Consider the following 23,634-nt stretch of genomic DNA (forward strand, 5'->3'; position numbering starts at 1 on the left):
TCAAACTCGTGCTCATCACTTACCACGTTTCGATTGTTCCTCACAATTATAATTTTTATTTTTAATAAAAAATATATTTTTCTATTATTTTTAAGAAATATAAACAGTTAATTAGTTCCAATTAAATCTACTCTTTCTAATTTTCACAGGACATACAAGTATAAAATATTGTAAAAACGTTGTAAGTATAAATGTTGTAAAAATTTCAATATATAAAAGAATTATTAAATTTTTTAGTTATGTTTTCAGAACCTCGTAATTTTTATTTAGATTTTAATTCAAAATTTGTAGGTGCGTTTGAATTCATATATTTATAATTGCTAATTAATATTGAATTCAACTTAATACTAATGATTTACTATGAAAGTACCAACACAGATATCAGCCATTAAAATTATTCAAACTTTTATAATTGACATAAAAATTCACACGAAATATATTCCTAGAAATGCAGATTAAAGAATCATTAAATAATTACGGATAATTAGGAATTTAATCTTATAATTCAAATAAAAGAACAAGTCTTCACATTACATAATTATATTAAAGAGTTAATATCAAAGAGATACATAAGAGGGAAGAATAGGAGATTGTTAAAATGACCGGGGATAATATCATGATTGGTCGCAAATTTGAAAGGCGCGTCTGTACCGCTTCGGCAAAAAGCTCGGATATTAATTAGTCACGGTGCTTTTTCGAAGCATCTTAGGCGTAACAAAAGCGACGTAGATATATGCGACACTGAGCGAAGAGACGAAGCATCATATAAACCATTGTACCGTGTGGTCATGGTCGTTCATCGATAGTCCACCATCGGCGTCAGCGCGACTGCTTCGATAAAATTTCCTAAACGACGCGATCAACTGTCTTGAATAGGACGAGACATGTGAAAAAAGGGAACAATAGACAACGATATTCGATGAGAAAATTGATTTTCTGGTGATGGAGTGCTGTCGGCACTTTTGAACCGAGTTGCTTCATGAACGAAGATTCTGCGTGAAGTTTAATCTCTTAAGATCCCTCATAAAATCCTTGTTAAATGCGAAAAAAAACGTGTGTGAGACTTTACATATTTACTTACTATTTTTGCTCGTGTAAAATAGATTTAGACATTCTTAAATATTTATCCATAGCATAAACGACACAGGATTTCATCTAAATAATATACGGAATGTTAAAAGAAGCAAAAAACAGAGAGCTTCTTCGAATTGATTTTTATTTCCCATTATTTATGAAAGCCGCAGCCCTAGTATTGAAGTTCTTCTCATGAAGAGCTCGAGAGACCGAATCTCTTATACATTCCATAGTTACATACATGACGTCCGAAAGCGCTCCAAAGAATAAAAGCAAGAAAATCTATACGCCATCGGGGCATTGAAATCCCATGCTAATGCTGAGTATACACGGCGAGCGGAGCGAGCAAACGTACCGTCGTGTCGCGGCACGTGTCACATCGACACTTCCGTATATACACCTATGTCTAAACATTCACTCGAGTTCCACGATCCCTGAGTTTCGGCGCTACGCGGGGGAAGGAAGGGGGGGGGGCCTCTCTCTCTTATATAAATTCACCGGATCTCAACCCTTCCTATCGCGTCTCGTGGTTGGAGCCCGGGGCCCGGAGCCACGTGTCATTTGACAGAGGACACCGGCGCAGGCGAGACGTGTATGTACACACGCGGCGCGCGTCACTCCATCGAACTTATGCTAATATCGAGTCGCGGGAACACTCGCCGTACACGAAACACTATCGTCGGCACTTTTTTGTAGCAGCGGCGCGACGGCGGAACGATTATACGCGCGATTCGTAAAATTATGCAAAGTACACGGGCGGAGGAAACTCTCCGCTTCTCTCCTCGCCGCTCGCGTGCTTCGCTCGGCACGTCGAGGGGGTACGCGAGCGGCGCGTGGCACCGCGTTTGCAGCGGAAATGCAAATGGTAACTTCTGGTCCCGTGGGGTTGAATACGTTCCTCTCTTTGTCCCAAGCGGGACGACGACGCCGCGGCCGTCGTGTTGCTTGCGTGTGCCGGCAGATATTAAGTCGTCCGGTATAATCTCAGATCTCCCGTTCGCCAACGATTCACAATGCGTAAAATTACAGCGTGGAATTTCTCCCGTTCGACGGTTCCACCGAGGAACCGTTTAGAATCGACGCGTTTCGGCTCACTCCAAGTCATATATTTCAGTATCGTGATTCGTATAGTATGTACAATAAACTAACAAGATGAGAAAAAATTTGAGAAACGTCACATTCTCGAGTAAAATATGAAAACTTTTTTCAAAAATCCGTATTTAAAAGAGGATACAAGAAAATTGAGCTATATGTATAATTTTATCATTGTGAGAAAAAGATATCAACATGCATTATTTCTTCTCGATGTGACACAAAAGAAATTAATTAATTTAATAGATTTATAATAGGCATGGCATCAAATGTTGTGCGGTAAAGAAATTTTCTGCAAGGACGCCTGGCTTAGAATTATAAATGTATCCGGTATTGAACACGTTTCAGCCTTAGGATTACTTTATCTTCATTATTATGTCTTACCTTCCTCGTAGATCAGGATCATGTCAGCTTTATCTCGGTAGTCGATGCCGTATTTGCTAAATGGCTTTTTACTTTGATAAAAATTGCATATTAATGGAAGAAATTTTAAAATTGCAGAAGACCATCGATTTTATATATTACTATCTTGGTACACACATTGAAAGATTAAATGATGACTCAATTATCCAATAATTAAGCTGTAAAGGTATGATCACAATAATTTCAAGGAATTTCTTCATTATTTCATAAGTATTTATAATTAATACATACTTTATCTTATTGTTAGCCTATTTACATTATGAAATAATTATTAAAACATTATATAACATATTCTGTACTTATATCAAAATAATACATTTTGCTTGTAAAGAATCTGCTTTAGAGCTTAACATACATCTGCTTAAAACACAATTAAGGCAGTCGGTATAGTCCAAAGGATTCGAGGGAACGAAATGCGTTCTGGGTAGGAGTAGAAGGCCTTGTGACGCCACCAGGTAGGAATTAGCATGCCGTGACGCGAATCGTCTTTTTTCCTCGACGTTGGGTATTCGTATATTCGGTTTTAATCCCTTTCGATTCAGCGGGTGGGACCGCAAACTCTCGGTCAACTTTGAAACCGCACGGCGAAATCGGTTTCCTCTCACCTTTTGCCCGCGCCTGTCTCCTTGGTGTCCCGTCCCGGGCCATATGTTACCTGATCCGTGGCTAAGCTATTAATTATATCGATCTATATAGGCTGCGCATAGTTAACGGCAGCGCGAGCAGCTTCAAAATCGGTGACGCTTTATGGGCCATTCTCTTTCCCCCCGTTACCGACTCTCCCCCTTCTTTTTCCCTTTTTCTCTATCTTTCTCTCCTTCATTCTACTCCTCTCGGATTCTCCGACAGCGGGGCGAGAACCTAAAAAAGTTGGAGCCTCACGCATTGCGCAGAAATACATAAAACCCGACCGAAGGCATAAATCATTAGGGCCAATGTGGAGAAACTATTACGTGACTCATGGCTGGGGATCGGGAGAACTGAAAAGGGGAGGGAGAAAAGGAGATAGCGAAGATTATGTGAAAAAAAAATTTGAGGGGTTAGCGGTGCATTTCCTAGGGGTACCGTTCGTGAAGCTCCAGTTAACATGTTATTCAAACCGTTTCAACGAGCGAAATTTCGGCCGCGCGTTTGTTAATCGTTTATTTCATTGAATTATATAAGATTACATTAGATGTGACATATGACTTTTTTTTCGATATAAAAGAGAATTTTTAAAAATATAACAAATAATTTTAAAATATTTTTAAAAAATGATACAAAAAAAAATAATTATTTAAATTTGTATTCCTATAAAAAAATCAATAATTACTTAATTTTTATTTCTATCAACTTTTTACAAAAATAATCTTATCCTATTACGCGCAAACACAAATATACAAACATACATTTATCATAATATGGTTCCAAGATTTTTGAAAGAATTGAAGTGAATTATCAATAATCATCGTAGACAAAAGAAAAACCGGTGTTACGAAATACGTCTTTCGTTTTTCTTCGATTCGTGAGTGTATGCTCTAGCATTGCGTCATCCGAATGAAAAGAAGGAGGATTATTCCTAGACATCGTAAAGTATCGATTCTGCTGCTCTTGTACACGAAGTGAATCCAATGTCAGCTCATCACTTTCTCCGCGGACGAGCGTTACATAGCAGGAGGTACGGATTCCTCCGAGGGTTTCTTTGGGCCCTCTTCGGTGTCTCCGCGCGCGGGCTTCATCGAGAACATGTGGACGAGACGTTGGGAGAGGAGCCGGTGGATCGTTCGACGAGTCACGAGATAACCGTTCGTGAATAACCTAGTAAAAGTAGTGAACTGAGAGAGAAGCGGTCTCCCTCTTCCCTCCGCTCTAGTGTTTGTCCAAGGCGCTACTGGAATCCGGTAAAAAACTCGCCGGTCGGCTACCGGCCACTCTAATGCTATAATGTGCCACGTTATTTCCCGCCATCTAGCCACGCCGAGCCTTTCAGAGCGCGCGGGCTTCCTCCGTGACGCACTACCTTCGGATCACATATCATCGGCTCGTTTTGGGTACGATTGAAGAAACGACTGATTAGGAGAGTAATTACGTTTATGTGTCATGTGGCGCAACAAGTTTTTGCCGCGATTTTTGTCAATCTCTTTAAAATCTTATATGCAATCTGAAATCTAATCAGATAAAAATAATGAATCTAACATAAAGAATTTCTTGCATCTTGCAAATATTTGTATACAAAAAATAATGACGAAAAAAAGATGTATTTTACTGGAAGACACAACGTATTATTCAATTTCAATTTCAAGAAAAAAAGAGAAATCTTTTAGATTTTTATCTCGTTAAAATTTTCTCGGAGAAGATTACTTATAGTTTATGAGTAATTAAATATATATATTTAATTTTTCATTTTCTTAAATGGATGGCACGAAGAAGTTCGTACTTCGAGCGCATAAATTCTCGGATCTGTCAGTCGCACGAGCAGCGGCAGATTTCGCTAAAAATACGAACATGATTGCGCGTCGGGCATACCGCAGCGACCGAATTGTTACGACCTGAGTGCGCGTGAACGACGATGCCATAAACTGCACGAAGGTAACATGGCGCGACGAGTTATGGCAATGATGCTGGGAGTTCCACGCATGACTCGGCACGAGGCAACTACCCGCGGGCCTTGGGCCAGTCAAAAAAGAGAACTCCGGTCGTTTAGTGCCTGGATGCGCACCGCTCGCTACGTCCCGCAAAAAAGATCGATCACTAATTACTAGAAACCGTCTTGATCCTTGATATGTGAAAGCCGATTATATAAAGACGATCTCAAATATACTTAAGTACTAGTAAATCAGAAAGTTAACGGTATATCCGCCAAGACTTACCAATGAATCAGCATGGAAATGTCACGAGGAAATATATTTGCATTCGCAAAAACGATTGATTGGTTATATTTACACTTCTGATTGGATTAGTTTCCTCTTATATATTATTATTTTCTTCAATAGTTAAAATATTAGAAACGTTTGGAATATAAGAAAAATCTTATCTCTTTCTCTACAGCTAAAAATTTATTAATTCTTTTTGAGTTGATAACAAATAAAATTATATAAATTCTGAAAACGTTTCACTATGAAATAAAGATATGTCAAAATTAGTAAAGTTTTGAATTAACTCAAAGTAAAATCAGAATCTAATTGTTGTCATCGAATATTATACGTTAACAGCTTCGCATATATTTTTAAAAGTCATAGAACAATATTAGAGTATACTAAAAATTGCCAATATATTCTATATTGCTCGAGATTGAATTTCTTAGGTTTGTAGTACACGCGTAATTCGCGGTTGACCATCCATCGTCACGACCTTCAAAGAGAAAAGCTCGGGTAGACCTAAGGTAAAGAGGCACACGTAGAGCCGAGTAGTATAACGTGGATGCCTTATACCTTGCCCAGGCTCCGCTGACGACCGCAGATCGCAACAAACCCCCGGACTCACCGACGGGCTTGTCGGCGGTGGTCGACGGTGGTTGATGTTGTTGTCTGAATTATACTCTGATTATACTGCGAGCGTACGGCGGGTATGATTAAACATTAAATAACGCCATTACGCGCTGGATAAAGAGAGGAGCGAGCGAGGCGCACGAGACGCAAAACGCCCCGTGCGAGATGAGGACGACGAGGATGAGGATACGAGGGAACGAAGAGAGGGCCCGGCGAAAGATCCCTCTTCTCCCCCTCTCATCTATCCCGGGTGACCGCGGCCGCTCGTGTCCTCCTACGAGTCGAGGATTAGCTTGTAATTCCTCGCGAAGGCGCGGCGCGCTGACTCTCTAGCTCTGCGGCCGCGCTCGCCTAACCAGAAACAGGAATGCCAAGAAGCGTAATTAGCTATTCGCCCGCGAGAGGAGCCTATTTGCTTTACCGCATTCCACACTACCATTCACGACGGATGAAGCTGGTCGCGGAACGATCCTCGTGGCAAGAGTTCTAACGAGAGGCTGGCAGACACAAAGATTCATCTCGCATCCTTCCGATACTCCGAAAAAAGATCAATTATATAGATTTTTTTATGATAAATTTTAACAAAAAATTTAATTTCATATCATTTGTTTATTAATCAAAATTTATTAATCGTACTTATGCGTTTTTAATAAAAATTAAAAAGTAATTAATTAAATAATAAAAAACGAGCGCTGTTATATTTCAATGTACTAATTGACACTTAAGTCAACGATTGATCGTTTCTTAACATTACATTTTTTAATGATTTAATTTAAAAAATATGATTTGTGAAATTAAAAAAATTGTTACGAAAAATGAATAAAATAATATTATAAAAATTTAACTATTCGTAAAACACTTTGATCTATCGCTTATATTGACTCGATCATGGAAAAGACATTTTCAAAGTTATGACACGGAAGGAACATCAGGCCTCATCGTCGCGAGATGTAAGTGACGTCGGCACATAGTTGTTCACCATTTTGCCTGCAGCTGTCTATACCGTAAATACGGTTAGTTACAGACAGACCTCGGTACCGCGTGACCGAGAACGACGAGAATTACAAAATAACTTTGCGAACGATTTCAACAGCCGCTTTTGTTCTTACCACGAGGGGTGGCGTCGTTGAGGAGAAAGAGGCAAAAAGGAGAATCGTGACACTTTTAACAGTGTATGTAGAAGACACTTAACGGATCGGTTTCGTTCAATAATGCTGCTCCACGAGGTAATACTTGACAGTCTCCCGCTAGAATATTCTCCGAGTAATTTGTTCCTTACACTGGAGATTCAGAGTTATAAATCGATTCTTAAATAATCAAATAGTTCAGCATTCTGATAACAAACACGTGAATATAGAGACAACTATTTCTGAGAGACGAATGCTTTCAGAAGATGTGGTTTAAATCAAATTAATTTTTGATGTTATTACAGTATTATATGTATTACGATTTGTGTATATAAAGTTTTACTATAACATATTCTTCAGATTTTTATAAATTACAAATTATACATATTTCTTATCTATTTTGAAATAAAAATTCTAAATTAAATATTTTTTTTTATTTATTTCTCTTGTAAATAAAATCATTAATCTATAAATATAGACAGCTGGTCGTAAATTAATCTCGGATATTGATACAATCTAATGTGATAGCAATTAGTGTTTCGAAAGTCGGTACGCGAAAAATTGTAATCGTCAACGTTTCTTTCTTACCTTGTTGTCACGATCCGGGTATGCGCCGCTTAGTCCCCGACAATTTTCAACCGCTTTTACGTCGACCGTGTCCCTTTCCTCGACGCGACGAGAAACCTAACGATCCACCGTGCTGTCGTCCTAACTCGCTTATAATAACTCCACGGGCCGGTAATGACGATCTGGTCGCCGCATTATTGTTTCTGCGGCAGGTTGCCCGCACGTTCCTCTCGACAATTATTTGGATAATTCACCGCCGCCGTTATTGCGATACCAGTGTGACATAAGCCTGTAAATTATATGCTAGAAAAAAAAAGGGTGGACAAAGTGCTTCAATATATCTCGTTGAAGAAAAAATACAACCGAAATAAATTAAAGAATTGTCTTTCTTGATTATTATATATAGAAGTATAATAAGAAATAGTGTTGTATACGTAGGAAAAGTCAAAAATAATACAGGATAAAGTAAAAAAAAGGTAGTAGTTGTTTTAATAAAAATTTCATTGTCGAGGAAAAAAGTTACTAATTTTACGGTTGAAACGAATTTTTTATATGTTTTTAAGACACAATTTACATAATTTTTAATATATAAAATTTTGACAAGAGACAGTCAGTTACTACATTTACACAGCGAGCTAATACGAACTATTACAACGTATGTGCGAAAGTATAGGCGCAAGAAAGCGTGCTCAGGGAAACGTGCATCTTTTCACACTATGACCATAAAGAGAAATATTTCTTGGATATAAGTCATCCGCTAGACAGAAGAAAGGAATTAAAGATGGCTCTGATTGCTGTTGGATTGCGGCCAGAGACGCCAGACGTAACTAAGTTTTTCGAGCTTCTCGTCGTCGATAAGAGATTCGAAGGCAGGGTACGGGAGGGGGGTTTCGTATATTAGGAATTCATATCTTCGTTGGTTGAGGTGGGTGGGAAAGCTGAGGTTTCTCAAGTGTGATCAATACGGACTCATTCTTACCAACAGCGATGCTCAACCACGAGGAAAAAAAAGGAAATCTTAAATTAAAAAAAAGTTGTGTGTTACTCCAGAAATAAGCCGAAAAAAATGGTGATCTTGAAGAAACGAACTCTTTTTGTGAAATTGACAGATTAGCTTGGCAAGGTTGTGACACTCTTATCAAATAAGAGAATTATTACTCGACGCTAACGATGAGGCCTGAAATGTTTTATAGCCGGTATTAATAACTGTTATTTCACGATCAATCATTTTAACGACGTTTTATTGATGACCGGTTTTGCCAAGACCGGTTAACTTCAATCTTAATTTAACTAATTTTTCGTCTTGTGTCTTTCTCTCAAATATATTAGACATAAATCTCGACTTAATCGGTTAAATCAGATTCGAATTCGTGACAAAGTATTTTTGAAAGTGATGTTTCAACACGAATTAATCAATAATAAATTATTACTTCTTAATAATAATAATAATAAAAAATATGAGAACCATCGTTAAGAGATATTTTTCGCGCGACTATAGAATCTTTTTCTGGATAACCGAAATCAGAGTGAAACGAACTTGTAGACATACATTAATAACCTCAAGATGCGTATCTCGCGTATTCCACCCTCAGAATGATAGAGAAATACATCCCTTATATAAATGTGTACGAATATGGAGTTTGTTGAAGAAAATCGAAAACATTGTCGTATCAATCCTTTCTGCTTATTTCTAAAGAGTATTTGCTCTTGGTCTCCAATTTTCCTTCCTCCAGACGTGATACATTGATATAGAATATACACACACATACACATATGATTCACCTTCTCTTCTTAAATGAGAATATAAATGCTAAGCATATTTACATTTTGTTAAAGCTTAGGTAACAAGAGATTTTTTTCCTTATTTATTAATGGTAACTTTTTTACTACGCAATACTTCACGGTTGAAACTATTACGATATTCATTTAGCTCTATTATTATTTAAGTATCTACTGCATACAAAGTACTGGCTGTAATCTCACCTAATGTCACTAATTTCGATACTTTATCGCTCGAGAGAGAGAGAGAGAGAGAGAGAGAGAGAGAGAGAGAGAGAGAGAGAGAGAGAGAGAGAGAGAGAGAGAGAGAGAGAGAGAGAGATTAACGAGCATATGGCGATCCGTTTTATTAGCCGAGACGGCGCGCGCGTCATAAATTATTAGCATTATCGTTGAGGGCGCGAAAGGAAACATTCCAGCGAAAAGGGAGATATATCCTCCGCGGTCGCCGCGATCTCTCACATACTCGCGGTCCCTTGAGTGCGTGCCTAACGTATAACTAGAGCATTCAAAGTGCAATTTGCAGAAACGTCGAGAGCCAAGTCCAATTCTCCACGCCCAGGCGGATCTTGCGCGGATATCAACGTAACCCTGTAATCACGCCCTCATAAAGATTTGCGATTAAAATAATTATATCGCATACATTATATCGGAAGCCTACAGACATGGAAATTTTAAACAAAAATCGTGATGTTTAGATTTGCTTTCAAAATGACTAAGGACACTGTGGTCATTTACTCAACACGTTTTGTTTACACTCGGACGCAGAAATAAAAAGGAATTATTTGTTTTTTAAGATAACCTTACAACACACATATGCCTGTATTTTATGATGATAGCCAACTTTATTAGCATTTGTGGATTCGCATATTAATGGGTGAATGATTAGCTTAATGCAATATAAAGAGTCTTTATCGAGAAAACTGAAAAGAATAAGTATATAATTGGAAAATACTCGAAAAAATGGATATAATATCATCATAAATATACATAATTAGATATGAAAATGATTTGATGATATATTTAATTTTAGATTATCATGTATCATAGTATCCAAAATTTTGCGCGATAAGACCTTATATGATCTTATATAATCATAGTTGGATAGATTTGATATATTAAAATATATATGAAAACAGCTGAATATAAAGATAAAATCATATCCCAAATTTCGGATATTATTATTATACAATAGTCAAATTATATCGTGTCATATCATATCAAATTTCAGATTAATCATACATATTATATCATATATCAATATGATATGACGCGATATAATTTGACTATTGTATAATAATAATATCCGAAATTTGGGATATGATTTTATCTTTATATTCAGCTGTTTTCATATATATTTTAATACTTGTATATCAAATCTATCCAATTATGATTATATAAGATCATATAAGGTCTTATCGCGCAAAATTTTGGATACTATGATACATGATAATCTAAAATTAAATATATCATCAAATCATTTTCATATGATATGATATAATAACATAAATTCGTTTTTTCCCGAGTAGTCTGTGGAAAATGAAGATAACTTGTTTCTAATGTCAAGTTGATTACTTCAAATGTTACAGATATTAATTTATAATTAATCAATAATTCCGCATTTTTTAAATCTCTTGTTACCTAAGCTTTAACAAAATGTAAATATGCTTAGCATTTAGATTCTTATTTAAGAAGAGAAGGTGAATCCTTTGAAAATCATATGTGTATGTGTGTGTGTGTGTGTATTCTATATCAACGTATCACGTAAGTCTAGAGAAAGGAAAATTGGAGACCGAAAGCAAATACTCTTTAGAAATAAGCAGAAAGGATCGATACGACAATGTTTTCGATTTTCTTCATATACATTTAATTATCTACAAAATAAATAACTTTATTACCTTAAGAATAGGATTTTTCATACCTATAATGGATATTAATAATAATTTCATTTCTTTTGATAAAAGCGATGAAGAGTATAATTGCGTCAAGTTAAATAAAAATAATAATGAAAAGGAAATGAATAAACTTAAATGATAAACTCTAAAAAATTCTAAACAAAAAGAATAATAGATGATAGAGAAATTTAATAAGACTTAGTATAAGAATAAGTAGGGAGACTGTGTGAAGATGAAGACAGGAAAGAAAGTCATTTACTCGGCCATTTTCATACTCTCTCTCTCTCTCTCTCTCTCTCTCTCTCTCTCTCTCTCTCACTTTATCCTTGGTCTTTTTTTTCATCGGATCGCACGGGGGTCTACCCTTGCCTGTAATCTCGATAATACCACCGTAAGGGACTCTCTCTCTCTTGGTACACCACGCTTTACAGCCCGTAGACATCGAATCCTGAGCAGTTAAGGTATCACGGTCTGAATAGTCAATAAGATTCCGCGGGGCACGCGAGACTCGCGCGAACCACCGTGTGAATTCGAAAATGGAACGCGTTGGTCCCGATTCCTCCTTTACGAGCGGTCAAACATCCACTTCCCGGTTATAAGATAACCAAACAGAATATTTATTATATGTTTCTAAAACTGGTTTCAGAGATTTTTTTTGAGGTTTACAAGCATAATTAGGAAAAAAATATAAAAATCTTATACTTCAACATTTTAGTATTCAATTATTAATATTTAATATTTATTTCATCATTAAATATTTTTTAAATAAAATATCAAATTTTTTAGATTCTTAGAGCATAAATATTACCTATATTTTTAAACGAAAAATAAGAGTTCTTATTTAAAGAGAGAGAGAGAGAGAGAGAGAGAGAGAGAGAGAGAGAGAGAAAGATAAGAAGAAAGATGCAAGCAAATTATACTTGCATTATCAATTAAGGATTTATTTTGCTGTATATATTTTCAAATTCTAAGCTCCCTCTTACATCATTAATGGTTATTAAAAATAAAGCCGTGTAAAATATACAAAGGGAATAGTAATGAAGGGGATATAAACTCGTTGTTACGATTCTGAACGTACAAAGACGGTAATTGAGCGAATACTAATGAAGCGAACAGTGGCCCGCTACAATTATCTGGCATATAGTACCGACGTAATTACCTATAATTATGCGTTTCTAGTATTGCAAGCACTAAATGATGAATGGTGCAGTAGCAGGTAAAGAAGATTCCACTTCACTCTTTGAATTAGTTTATAAAAGTAGATTTTTCGTAATATCTAACAATATTTAAATCCGCGAAAAATAATAAATTTCGCGATATAAATCCTTGTAACAAAGTATCTTTCACTCAAATATGTCTTTTTTGCTTAAATACAACGTGAAACGATGATGATCGGATCACATACATTTGCAATTTCTTTATCGCATTGTAGAATGAATTAAAAAGGAGTCGAGCATAAAGGAAAGCGAGTTCTTGTTCTGCTGACATTGTCGAGTACTCGTTTAAAGTTGAATCTAAGAAAGAAAAAAAGAGGGGTTTTCGAGGGATTCCAAGCAAGCATCACCTATCGATGTTATTATACGTGAGTCTAAAGAAAAAAAAAAAAGAAAAGGCGACAACAACGCTCGAGCTCGGTTGAAAGAGAGCTTCCCCTCTAGACACAATCAAAAAGAGGACGCGATCACTAATAATATCGATGGAAGCCCAAGAATTCGCAAAGAGGCATTCGTCTGCGTGGTGAGCCGCCCGTAAATCTGCCCGCGTCACTGGCTTGAATATTCCGAGACCCTACAGCTTTGTCTGCTGGTCCATCCATCCGTCTTTCTCTCCGTTTTAACATTTCATGTGAGATTATCGACGTCTATGAAACCGGCGAAAATATACTGACAAAAACAAAATAGGAAATGAGGACCGATATTATCGAATATTTAGTGAACAAAAAAGTAACTCGAAAGTATGTAAATATAATTAAAAGTAATGATTAAATTGTACTTATAAAATTTTCATATAATTGTTTTAATTATATAAATTTTGAAGAGAAATATATTACCAATCACAGTTTTGATGTAAAAATATCTGAAACTATTATATAATTCTAGAGAATTATTTTTTTAATAACATAATGAAAAATGTATAAATATTAATTCACGTAATATGAACACGGACTTTCAGAAAATGTTGACTTCTAATCTTTTCTATTCTTCTCATTATATTAATTTTTTTTCAAATTTCACATATATCAAATTTTATACTGTTTATCATAATATATATAAATTTGATATGTTTTAATTAATCGTCAAATCATTAACAATAGCTGGAATTGATAGTATCAAGTATAACTAAATACAATTTAACTCTAACGTCATAAATGGAAAAAATAGTTATTGCCGACAAAGACCTTCTATCAGAATGATAAAAGTGCGAATAATCAAGGCAGCGAATTCCGAGGATGAAACCCCCCAATTACTGCGCTGCTCACGGATCGCTCGTCAATCCGCGATCTACAGCTCAGCGTCAGCTGATCGCACGTCGAACAGCATAACACGTTCTATCGTCGTCACCGCCGCTGAGTTGAACGAACCTAGGCCACCTAGCCGGCGATAAGTGTGTATAGTCACCAGCTTCTTCGATCGAATGCCGATGAAGCTCATGCACGGTCTCTTTCTCTCTCTTTCTCTCTTTACCTTTCTTTCTTTCTATCTTTCTTTCTTTCTCTCTCTCTCTCTCTTTCTTTTTCATCGCGCTCGGGGCGGAATTTGGCGCGCGCGAAAAATTCGCGCCAACGGGGGGGAAACGAGGAACGGATGAGGGGGGTAGTGTATGGGGGAAACCGTCGGCTACGCCCCTGAAAAGAGGTGGTCGCCATCCACGGTAGGAAGGAAGCGCAAATACCGGGATTGGTTCTCGCGTACGCGAGACAGAACTCCGAGGTCTCGGTACGCGACGTGACTCCTTCTCCTCCTCATCGAGTTCTCCTTCTCTGCAGCCGCCGCCGCCGTCGTCGCCGCCGCCGCCGCCACCACCGCCGCCTCCACCACCCCCTTCTCTTTTTCCTGGACCGCGCATCTTGGTGGGGACAGATTCGCGCTTCGCGCGCTACGAACTTACGTTGCACTATACGTTTCTGTCCACTTACACACCGTTTCTCTCGCCTACCTCGCTCGGAGAAGCCTCGAAGACTCGGAATTGACAGAAAAGGGGCGGCCGAGAATGCGAGATCGACCCAACGAGAGGAGCATTAACCCTTTAACCCTTGCGCGTCAACCCCTTTTCGCGGGATATTAATCATTGTAGAATTAAACCGTCTCATAGTCGGACGATAAATTGTGCTTCTCCATCGTTCTTCGGCAAACCCGGGTTGGGCTTTACCCGAATAAATGGCTTTACAACGAATATGAAACGAATCGAACGACTTTTAACATCAAAGAAAGGTTAAAGTTACGCCGCGTTTTGATTAGAACAAACAAAGTAATAATCACAAATATAGAGTAGAAATTCAAATTAGTGAGTTCAGATTTACCGTGATTAGTTCACACTTCACTTACGATTACTAACGGTTGATGCATTATTCATGAAAGATCTTATGTCCACACGAAAAGAAAATGATGAGAAACAACAGTCGAGATATCGATAGTCATGTTTCTTTTTCCCTCGGTCTTGGCAAGGTTTACCGCCTAATATTTTCAAGCACGTCAATCGTATAGGAAATAATACATCTATAATATATCAAATCAAAGGAGACGTTGCCGCTTCGTGTTTCTATCGAGGCCCGTGAGAATCGTTAATACGGAACGCATCCGCAAGAATGGAACGTCATTCCGTCATAATTAAATAATGTTAATAAAATTTACTGACACGTGGAGTATTGGCTCGCCTCCGCGTGCAGATGGCAATCTCTTGTGCAAATGTATAATCAAAGTTCGCCTTCCATGTTGATTGGCTGATCAGATTACGTCGAGCAATGCTAAGTAAGCATTCACGGCAAGTAATTACGACTACCTGTAATTTTCCCCGCAATTACCTCAACAATGTACGATGCTAATACGGGAATGATCATGCGCGAGGTCACGAACGTTTAGAAAATATTACCGTTCGTAGATGCACAAGCGATGGTAAAATAACTCCCAAAGATTTTTGTAAAACGAAGGTAAGAGGGATGTGCGTCTCCCCTGCTACTTTATTAAACACAAAGACTGCCCCCCTACCTTGAAGACGGTCTCACAAACTAGATTACGATCTCCGTTTCCTCGTCACGCCGTCGGCGACAAAGTACCTTCGTTTAGAGACAGCGAGGCAACGGCCGTTGAAAACGCGGCGCGGAATAGGGCGACCCGGCTATTGTTCGCCAGCCAGGACCCCGGCAGGAATGAGAGATTTCTGGATGCTGTAACAATTTGGATCCTAGAACACCTGGTCGGATGGCACTGTCTCGCGATCGCGCGGCGAGTATAATGCAGCCACACAGAGGAAGAAAAGAGAACCTTCCAACACACCCCCGATATACGACGGAAGCGCAGATGACAAAGCGTTTTCTCGCCCGAAACATAGCACAAAGACCTCTCTCGATTCCTGAGATTACCCAGGGTACCCCTGAAGAAGGACAGAAGTATGTAGAAGGAGACACGATGCTCGCCTGAGAATCTCGTATTCCAACATTGATCCTTCTTAATGCGTGCGAGGGTGTCGAATAGCCGCGCGCGTACTCAAAGTTTTTCTAACAATTGTCAGAAAGAAAGAAAGAACGAGAGAAAGAGAGAGAAAGAGAGAAAGAGAGAAAGAGAGAGAGAACCACACTGATTATGCGCATAGATTATGGCCGGAAATCGACGACGACACGCCCACACGAGCCTATTTTCCTAGCGGTTCCTAAAAGCAAGCTCGATGAAATTGAATCTGTTATAAATTACACGAAGCTCCTCGAACGGAAAGAAATATCAGATTGTGCGCTATTAGAATGTACAAGGTATGTATTGGCCGCGATAAGCAGCTTGGTTTCATTAAAAAAAATGCAGTCGCCGAGACAGTGGTCCACTTTCACTACGAAATTCTAGCTCTACCGCAGTCAGAAGCTGATCTTCTGCCGTGTCGCTTAGCGAGCGGGAAGAAATTATAATTGAGTTCGAGATTAAAGGTTTGTCCTTATTATGCTCGACAGCGTATAGGGCAAAGGCTCAAAAAGAGCGGGCCCCCGAGTGGCGGGAGAGATTCAGTTTTTACCGGCCCCCCCGTCGGGCACGCAGTCAACCGTCAGCTCGAGATCTTGATGTATCTCCTTCACCCGAGCCTGCCCGTTGGCTTTTCATTCGGTCGGTCCTGCCTCCATTTATATCGCATTACGAGACTCAGCTCCTTGGAATCCGCCAAGACAAGACTGCCCAAGAAACCGAGATCCTCTGCTGCCCTTGTCTCTCTCGGCCGTGGCACTCCTGCACACCGTCTTCGAGGTGAGCCAGGTCAGGATCACCAGTTTCTCAAAGTGGAAGGATTTGATTATAATCAATAGATATTTATTGATTTCAATTCGCGCAACGAGAAATGCCCCGAAGATTACGTTTTTAATAATGCACTTTGAATGCCAAAATGCGAAACTATAATTGGACATCACACTTGTAATTTTCATGTTTCATAAAAATGTAAAAACTATTGAAAATATTTCTTATTGTTAGTGTTGTATTAAACAGACAAATATATCATATTGCGATCAGATTAAAAATAATATATTAGTTTTTAATTATAATCTATAAAAAGTTTACAAATTTATTATGTTAGTGAGATTATGATAGCGAGATATTTATAAATATTTTGCACCAAATGATGATTCGTATGTTGAAAAATTGTGTTACTTCTCATTTTTCAAAGCAAATGTTCTTCGCATTAACGTAATGACACTTCGTAACGGCGACGACACTATTATTCTCGAAGTAACAGGCTCACCGCCAGTGATCAAGATGAGTTTAATGATCATCCTCGGATTGTCTTTGGGGGGTTACGAGTCGAGGTAAATTGGATCCCAATTTTAGCGTGATGACAAATGACTCGCGAGTCTACGAGAATGTTTAATGCGGTACCATCTGTGCTCCGGGCTGGTGCAGGAAGCGAAACGTGATGTTTCGCACCGAAAAAAGGAAAAAAAGGAAAGAGATAGATAGAGAGAGAGAGAAGTTGCGAGAGGAACTGAATAACGAAAAAAAGAGATAATGCGAGCAAAATTGATAATGCCGCCGGATGTAAACCATTACAGTTGCACTCCTTGTTCTTTCTCTTTCCTTCTTTCTTTCTCTCTCTTTTCTCTCCCTCTCTTTCTCTCTTTTTCTCTTGTCTACCCAAATTTTGGCGACGGTATCTCAGCCAAGAGGGACGTGCGAAATCGATTCGCGCCTCGATATTTTCTTAAAATGTGAGTACAAAAATCGCGCGATCCACGTTTGCTAAACCGGTTTGTAAAAACGACGACGTAATGGCAGGCAACCGACGAGGGTGAACTTTTTGTTCGCGAATTTTAATCTACCTTGTTTTGTATCACGACGCTCGCTATCAGAAACCTGTTAATTTGCTGTCAACGCACGACGGGATGATCATTTTCTGTCGTTGCTTGCAACAAAATCGACTTTCTTGCTGTTCAAAACAATAAAGATAAAAGTTGGAATTATGTTAAAAATCGTGTATAATATGGTGGGACATTAATAAATAGCTAATTAAATAATATTAAAAAGTTATTTAATTTTCATTATATATATTAATTATATAAAAAAAAAAAATCATCCATCTTTTTTCCCTTTTTTAAGATTACTATTAATGCTTTTCATATATTATTAAAGAAAATAAAATACAATTAAATTACAATAAAAATACAATTGATAAATTTATTCATTATTATTAATCGTCTGGCTTATATTGAAATCGAAAAACCTAACATGAAATGCAACTTGTTTGCGTCAAGGTAATTCAGAGTCGATCAGATTGACTCGGCAACTGCATTGTTTTTCTTCAGAATTATATCCGAGCTCGCGCGGTGAGGTGAGGTCAGGGACGCGAGATGAGGATTCATGATTGGAGCAGCCCACACGATTCTTTCGAGCGTTCGCGATACTCTAACGCAGAGCGCACGAAACGAGCTGTTGCGCTTCTCGCAATGAGAAACAACGGTCGACACTCGTACATGTAGATGCGCCAAATTCTGGTTCATTGTCCTTAGAATTAAGCGAAAATTTCGTTACGCGCGAATCTGCTGGCGACCTGCCTTGTGATTTACGCGGTGTTTATACTTATTTATATTTCGAACGTTTTAGTGCATACCGTGATGATCTATGACTCGCATTAACTGACTCTTGTTAAACAGGGCCCCGGGGCCAATGGTTCGACGATTCTATGGTTCGGGATACCGGGTGTGTTCCCGTCCTCTTACCATTCCGACCGACTTCTTCTTGTCTCTTTCTTTGCTGCCCCCATCTCTCTCTCTCCCTCTTTCTCTCTCTCCTTTCTCCGCGCTTCTCATCCGGTCTCTCCCTCGTCTCTCTTCCCTTTGTGTCCTCTCGCCTCGCAACGCTGACCGCGCTCCATGACCTGACCCTTCATAAACTAGGGCCCAACTGTGCTATATTTTAAATGCATATAGACGTAGGCGTGCATGCGCGTTAGAATAAATACAACAAGTACCGGAGCGCGTATCGGTTCGGGTATAAACGCGGGCCCTCCGACACCTCGTTCGCCCCGTAAAAAAGAACCGCGAAGGAGAAAGACGCGCGCACACACCAGGGAGAAGATCCCCGAGAGTAGCCCCCTCCCCCTCCCCCTCATCCCGCTTTCATCGCCAGCAGCAGGCATCGTATGCGCGGCTTCGGACACATCCTAGGCATTCCAAAGGAGTTTAGCTTCGCGTTGCTTGTCTTCTAAGGAATGTTACAGCGACTAGGAGAGAGAGAAATATTGACTAAAGATATTAATGGTTTAATGACTTTTTTTAATAAACTTTATGAATGTCTTGAGAATTTAATATATAAAGTATTAGTTTCTTATTATATATATATAATTTTAGTTTTCAATATATGTATATGCGTATTATTGCATATGTGATATCACTTGATCGCGATCAGAGAAAATCACTTGGCATCATTTGAAAATAAATATATAGATTTTAATTATTTTATTATTAATTTTTAATTAGTAATTTAAATACTATTTATATGCATTATTATATTAATTGAACAGTAATATATATATATATATATATATATATATATATATATACATATATATACATATATATATTATCCTAACATTGTATAGAATTAATGCGTAAATTTTTAATCAGTGATTTATTTTTATTACGTAAAATTAAAAATCAAAAGATTTAAGGTTTAAAATCGGTTTTATAGATTAATAGATGATTACAAATGCGTCTCCATATTGCATGGCGAGAATATAATCGAATTTTTATTTCACTCAGAAAATATTTTTGTAGTCTGGTTTTTCTAAGAAATACTCGCGGCAGGAATGAATTAACGTTCGGAAGAAGCGAGCCGATTCGTCGGCTGGTCATATATGAGCGCGCCGTGAAACAGACTCCAAGCTGTCTGGGCTCCCTGGTGAATCCTCGGATCGCCTATATCCCCTCTCGCTTTATTGCTGCTATACCTTTTTTCTTCTCTCCCTTTCTCTCTCTTTCTCTCTCTTTTTCTCTCTCTTTCTCTCTTCACGGCAGCCCTTGTATCTCCAGCGGATCCTCGGATTCTCGCCGCTCGACCGCATTGCCAAGGTTTCAACGCGGAGAACGAGGGGGGCACGACGAGAAAAGGAACTCAGGGGCTGAGCCGTGTAAAAACTTTGGGCTACCTAGTTCTCGCTGAAGTGTGTGTCCGCTGGGCTCGATCTACTTGAAACTCACCGGGAACGGGCGAATCGGACCGCTTCTTTCGTGAGCGATCAGGGAGCTGAATGTAAAACGTAGGTGCTTAGAGCGAGTATTCAAAACGCTTGGCACGGTATTTCGTATTCACACAATCGTTCTTAGCATAATAAAACTCAAACTGACAATTCGTAACACGCTTATTGTCTGACGCGTAACGCTCGCGACACGCGCTAAATCTCGCTGCAAAATTTCGTGTCGCCGCGTTTATCGCGTAAATTACGAGCGCGTTACCGAATCCCCTCGGAGTGGACAGAGAGAAAGAATACGAGATAACCCGTTTTTCAGGGACATTGCGACCAAAGATTTTATCTCGAGGCGCGACGTCTGAATCGAGAGTGCATCCGGTCATAAGCCGGTAACTCCTTCGCGCGGGAGGTAACTCGATTAAGGGAGAACCCCGTACGAGCGCGTTTCCCCTCTTCTCTTTCTCTCTCTTTTTCACGTGCACAAAAAGAGAATACACGGACAGGAGAGAGGCAAGAAACGAACCTCTCTTCGAAAACACCTCACTAGAAGTGGTGGCAATACGCTGGTGCATGACGACTTCCTCGAAGGAGAAAGAAAGAGAGAGAGAGAGAGGGAGGGCGCGGTTATACCGCGAGAAGGAATCCCGCGGTAACACATGGAAGGATAGAGTTATTTATTGTTATAGTCGCCTGCAGCACGGCGTCGTCATCGTTGTCGTCGTCGCCGTCGTTGTGTGTGGGTGTCGAGAGAGGAAAAGGGAGAGGGGGGAGGAGCTGCGGAGTCTCCGGTTCGGTCGGACTCTTTCTTCCCTTCCTTCCCTCTGCTTCCCCAGTCGCTTCTTCTCTTCTTGCCCATCTTGTCCCGCGCTCGCTGTCAGGCCACTACGTTCGGTATCTACAAATACAGATACCAGGCCCTCTTGGTGCTATAACACAGCCACTCGAGTCGGGACCACTGCTCTCGGTCGATTCTCTTCCTCTCGCGCGCCTTCCCTCCCTTATGTCGTTCTCTGTCAAGGCCCTTCGTTGCAGCGCGCGTATGCAACGGGCCGCCCACTCTCGGTGTACCCCGCTGGGTGTCCAACACCTACCTACATGGCCGCGGCACAACTGTATCCCCGTCCGGTTGACCCGGTCCGCACACCACGACCGCCGCCGCCAGCATCTTCGCCACCGACACCTTCGTCGCTGCTGCTGCTGCCGTCGCCGTCACGTGGGCCTCGCACTAAATTTATCCTCCTGAACGACTTTATTACATTACTGCGAAAGTTTAATACCAAATTATTACTTAGGCAGGACTCTCTGAGCCCCGATGAAGCGGAGGAAGGCAAGCGGCCTCAAACGCGGGGCGAGACGGCGAGCAACTTTGATTTACGCGCCAGTAAAAACTGCCTATCCGGGGAGCAAAGACCTCGCGAGGTTCCACCGACCGTAGACCCTTCCGAGTGTTTCAAAAGCGATCCTACGACCATTCTCGAACCATGCATTCGCAATTCTAAGAACTACAGAGTTTAACGCCCTAGTTAATATCCGATGAAAGGAATGAGTCGACGAAAGGAAGGTTTCCTCTGAAATCGAAATTCTATAACGATTCGTGTCGCAGTCAAAAATCCAGGCAAACCAGGTACAAATAAAGAAAGAAGAACGCCTCGGTACCAAAGTAGATCCACGTGCGAATTCGAGGCGTTTTACGACAACGCTATCTGCGACGAGCGCCGGTGATGGTCGAAAAAGAGCACGAGCGCGCGCTCGTGATATCGTCCCGAGTCGTGTCGGGAGTCATGAGTTCCGTTCAATCCTGAAGAGAGAAGAGAGAGAGAGAGAGAGAGAGAGAGAGAGGGAAAAAGAGAGATATTTTTACGAGTCTGGCTGAGGTTAGTCTCGGGGTTCGACTCCTCGCGGTGGAGTTATAATTTACAGCCCCCTGCCTCACAGTCTTTCTTCTTCCGACTTGCACTCCGCTCTCTTTCTCTCATCTCTTCTCGCTTCGCTCGCGTCGCCCTTCCTTCCGCCGCTCTTACGTATGATCGCGCGCGCAAGCAAACGCTAGTGCCTAAGCCGGCGAACATCGCGACTTAATGGTGTCTGTGCGCCTGTCTGTTCGTCTGTCCGTCCGTCCGTCTTTACCCGCTGTCTCCCTCCCTGCCGTTCCATTCTCGAGAGTACGTGTGGGTTGTTAGTCGGCCAGTTTATGCCCGGTTCGCCCGCATACCCTTCCTACTGCGTTTACTTCTCTTCGTTTGCAAACTCTATCTTCTCTCTTTCTTCTCCGCTTGTCCCGCGATCAGGGAGAAGTGCTCTGCTTTCTCGGGAGAAGATGATGAACAAGATAACGAAAGATATCACGAATGCTGCATTGTCGATAGATTCTTTTTCGAAGAAATTACTATAACTTTTCTTTTTAAATATCCTCAAATAAAATTCTAGCACTTGATATATTGAGCCTTCATTAAATGTGATATATTTTATTAAGATTTCGTAGAATTTCTAAAATATTCAAATGAGTATATTTGAATTTTTTTCAAACGTTAAACACAATTAATTTTCTTTACAACACATTTAAAAATATGTTTGAATAGTAAATTATTCCGACCACTTCTCGTATTGTTCCCATGAGCTCACTGATAAGCTACGAGTCTCCCACTCGCCATTATGTCGCGCTAGATTCATAGAGATCTGTATCTTCACGTATATACACGGCAGAGAAATGAAAACGATGAGGTTGAGCAATGATCCGCTACCAGTCGGCCATCACATTGTTACAGCGGATAGTGTATATAGCGTAACCGAGATACGGGCAAGAGAGCGCGGGACCGTGTACCAAGTGTTGTTACGTAGGTGTATCCGACCGGCAGCAGGAGGGGAAAGGAAGGAAGGAAAGGAACGGGGGGAGGGGAGGGGAGGGGAGGGGGGAGGAAGAGAAGCGCAGGAGGCGAGGAAACCGACTTGGAAGAGAGCCTCCGTGGTAGCGTCGGTAACTCCGGCGGGCGACGCGTCGTAAACTTTCGCCTCCATCGGCGAGCGCCTTCGCGCCTTCCTCGTCCCACTCTTCGCTATCTTCTTCCTTCTCGTATCTTCTCCTTTTCTTCCACGCATCGCCAGCTTCTTTCCCCGCTGCTTCTTCCTCCTTCTCGATCTGTCCTCTTCCTTTTTCTCTGCCTCTTCCACACCGGAGAACGTACCCTCGCTCTCCCGCATGCATACAAACAGCTTGAACGCCTTCCTATTCTTCTCGCGCTCTCGCGTATGATTCAGCTTCGCTTCGGTTAAACGCTTATGCAGATTGCCGATAGTAAACGGCCGCCCCGGACAGAAATAGAGGCCGCCGCCGCCGCC

The 23,634-nt window shown here is 40.1% G+C and overlaps 2 protein-coding genes across 18 annotated transcripts in view; one reads left to right on the forward strand and one right to left on the reverse strand.

Moving 5' to 3' along the window:
• The window catches only part of Zfh2 (Zn finger homeodomain 2), a 374,611-nt gene that overhangs the window by 293,184 nt on the left and 57,793 nt on the right, over positions 1-23,634 (forward strand). Inside the window, exon 10 of one of the 17 annotated variants that reach the window (XM_072892295.1) lies at positions 7,107-7,480. The exons of the other annotated variants lie outside the window; for them this stretch is intronic. Coding sequence (XP_072748396.1) covers positions 7,107-7,186 — 80 coding nt within the window. The 3' untranslated portion in view covers positions 7,187-7,480. Of the gene's footprint in view, positions 1-7,106; positions 7,481-23,634 lie in introns of those variants that run through there. 17 annotated transcript variants of the gene reach the window in all.
• LOC140665791 (uncharacterized) overlaps positions 7,965-23,634 on the reverse strand; it is a 115,692-nt gene continuing 100,022 nt past the window's right edge. The window contains exon 5 of the mRNA XM_072892336.1: positions 7,965-8,053. The gene's annotated coding sequence lies outside the window, so the exon portion shown is untranslated. The remainder of the gene's footprint in view (positions 8,054-23,634) is intronic.

The sequence above is a fragment of the Anoplolepis gracilipes genome, chromosome 5 (assembly GCF_047496725.1).
Source record: "Anoplolepis gracilipes chromosome 5, ASM4749672v1, whole genome shotgun sequence".
NCBI classification, from domain to species: Eukaryota; Metazoa; Arthropoda; class Insecta; order Hymenoptera; family Formicidae; genus Anoplolepis; species Anoplolepis gracilipes.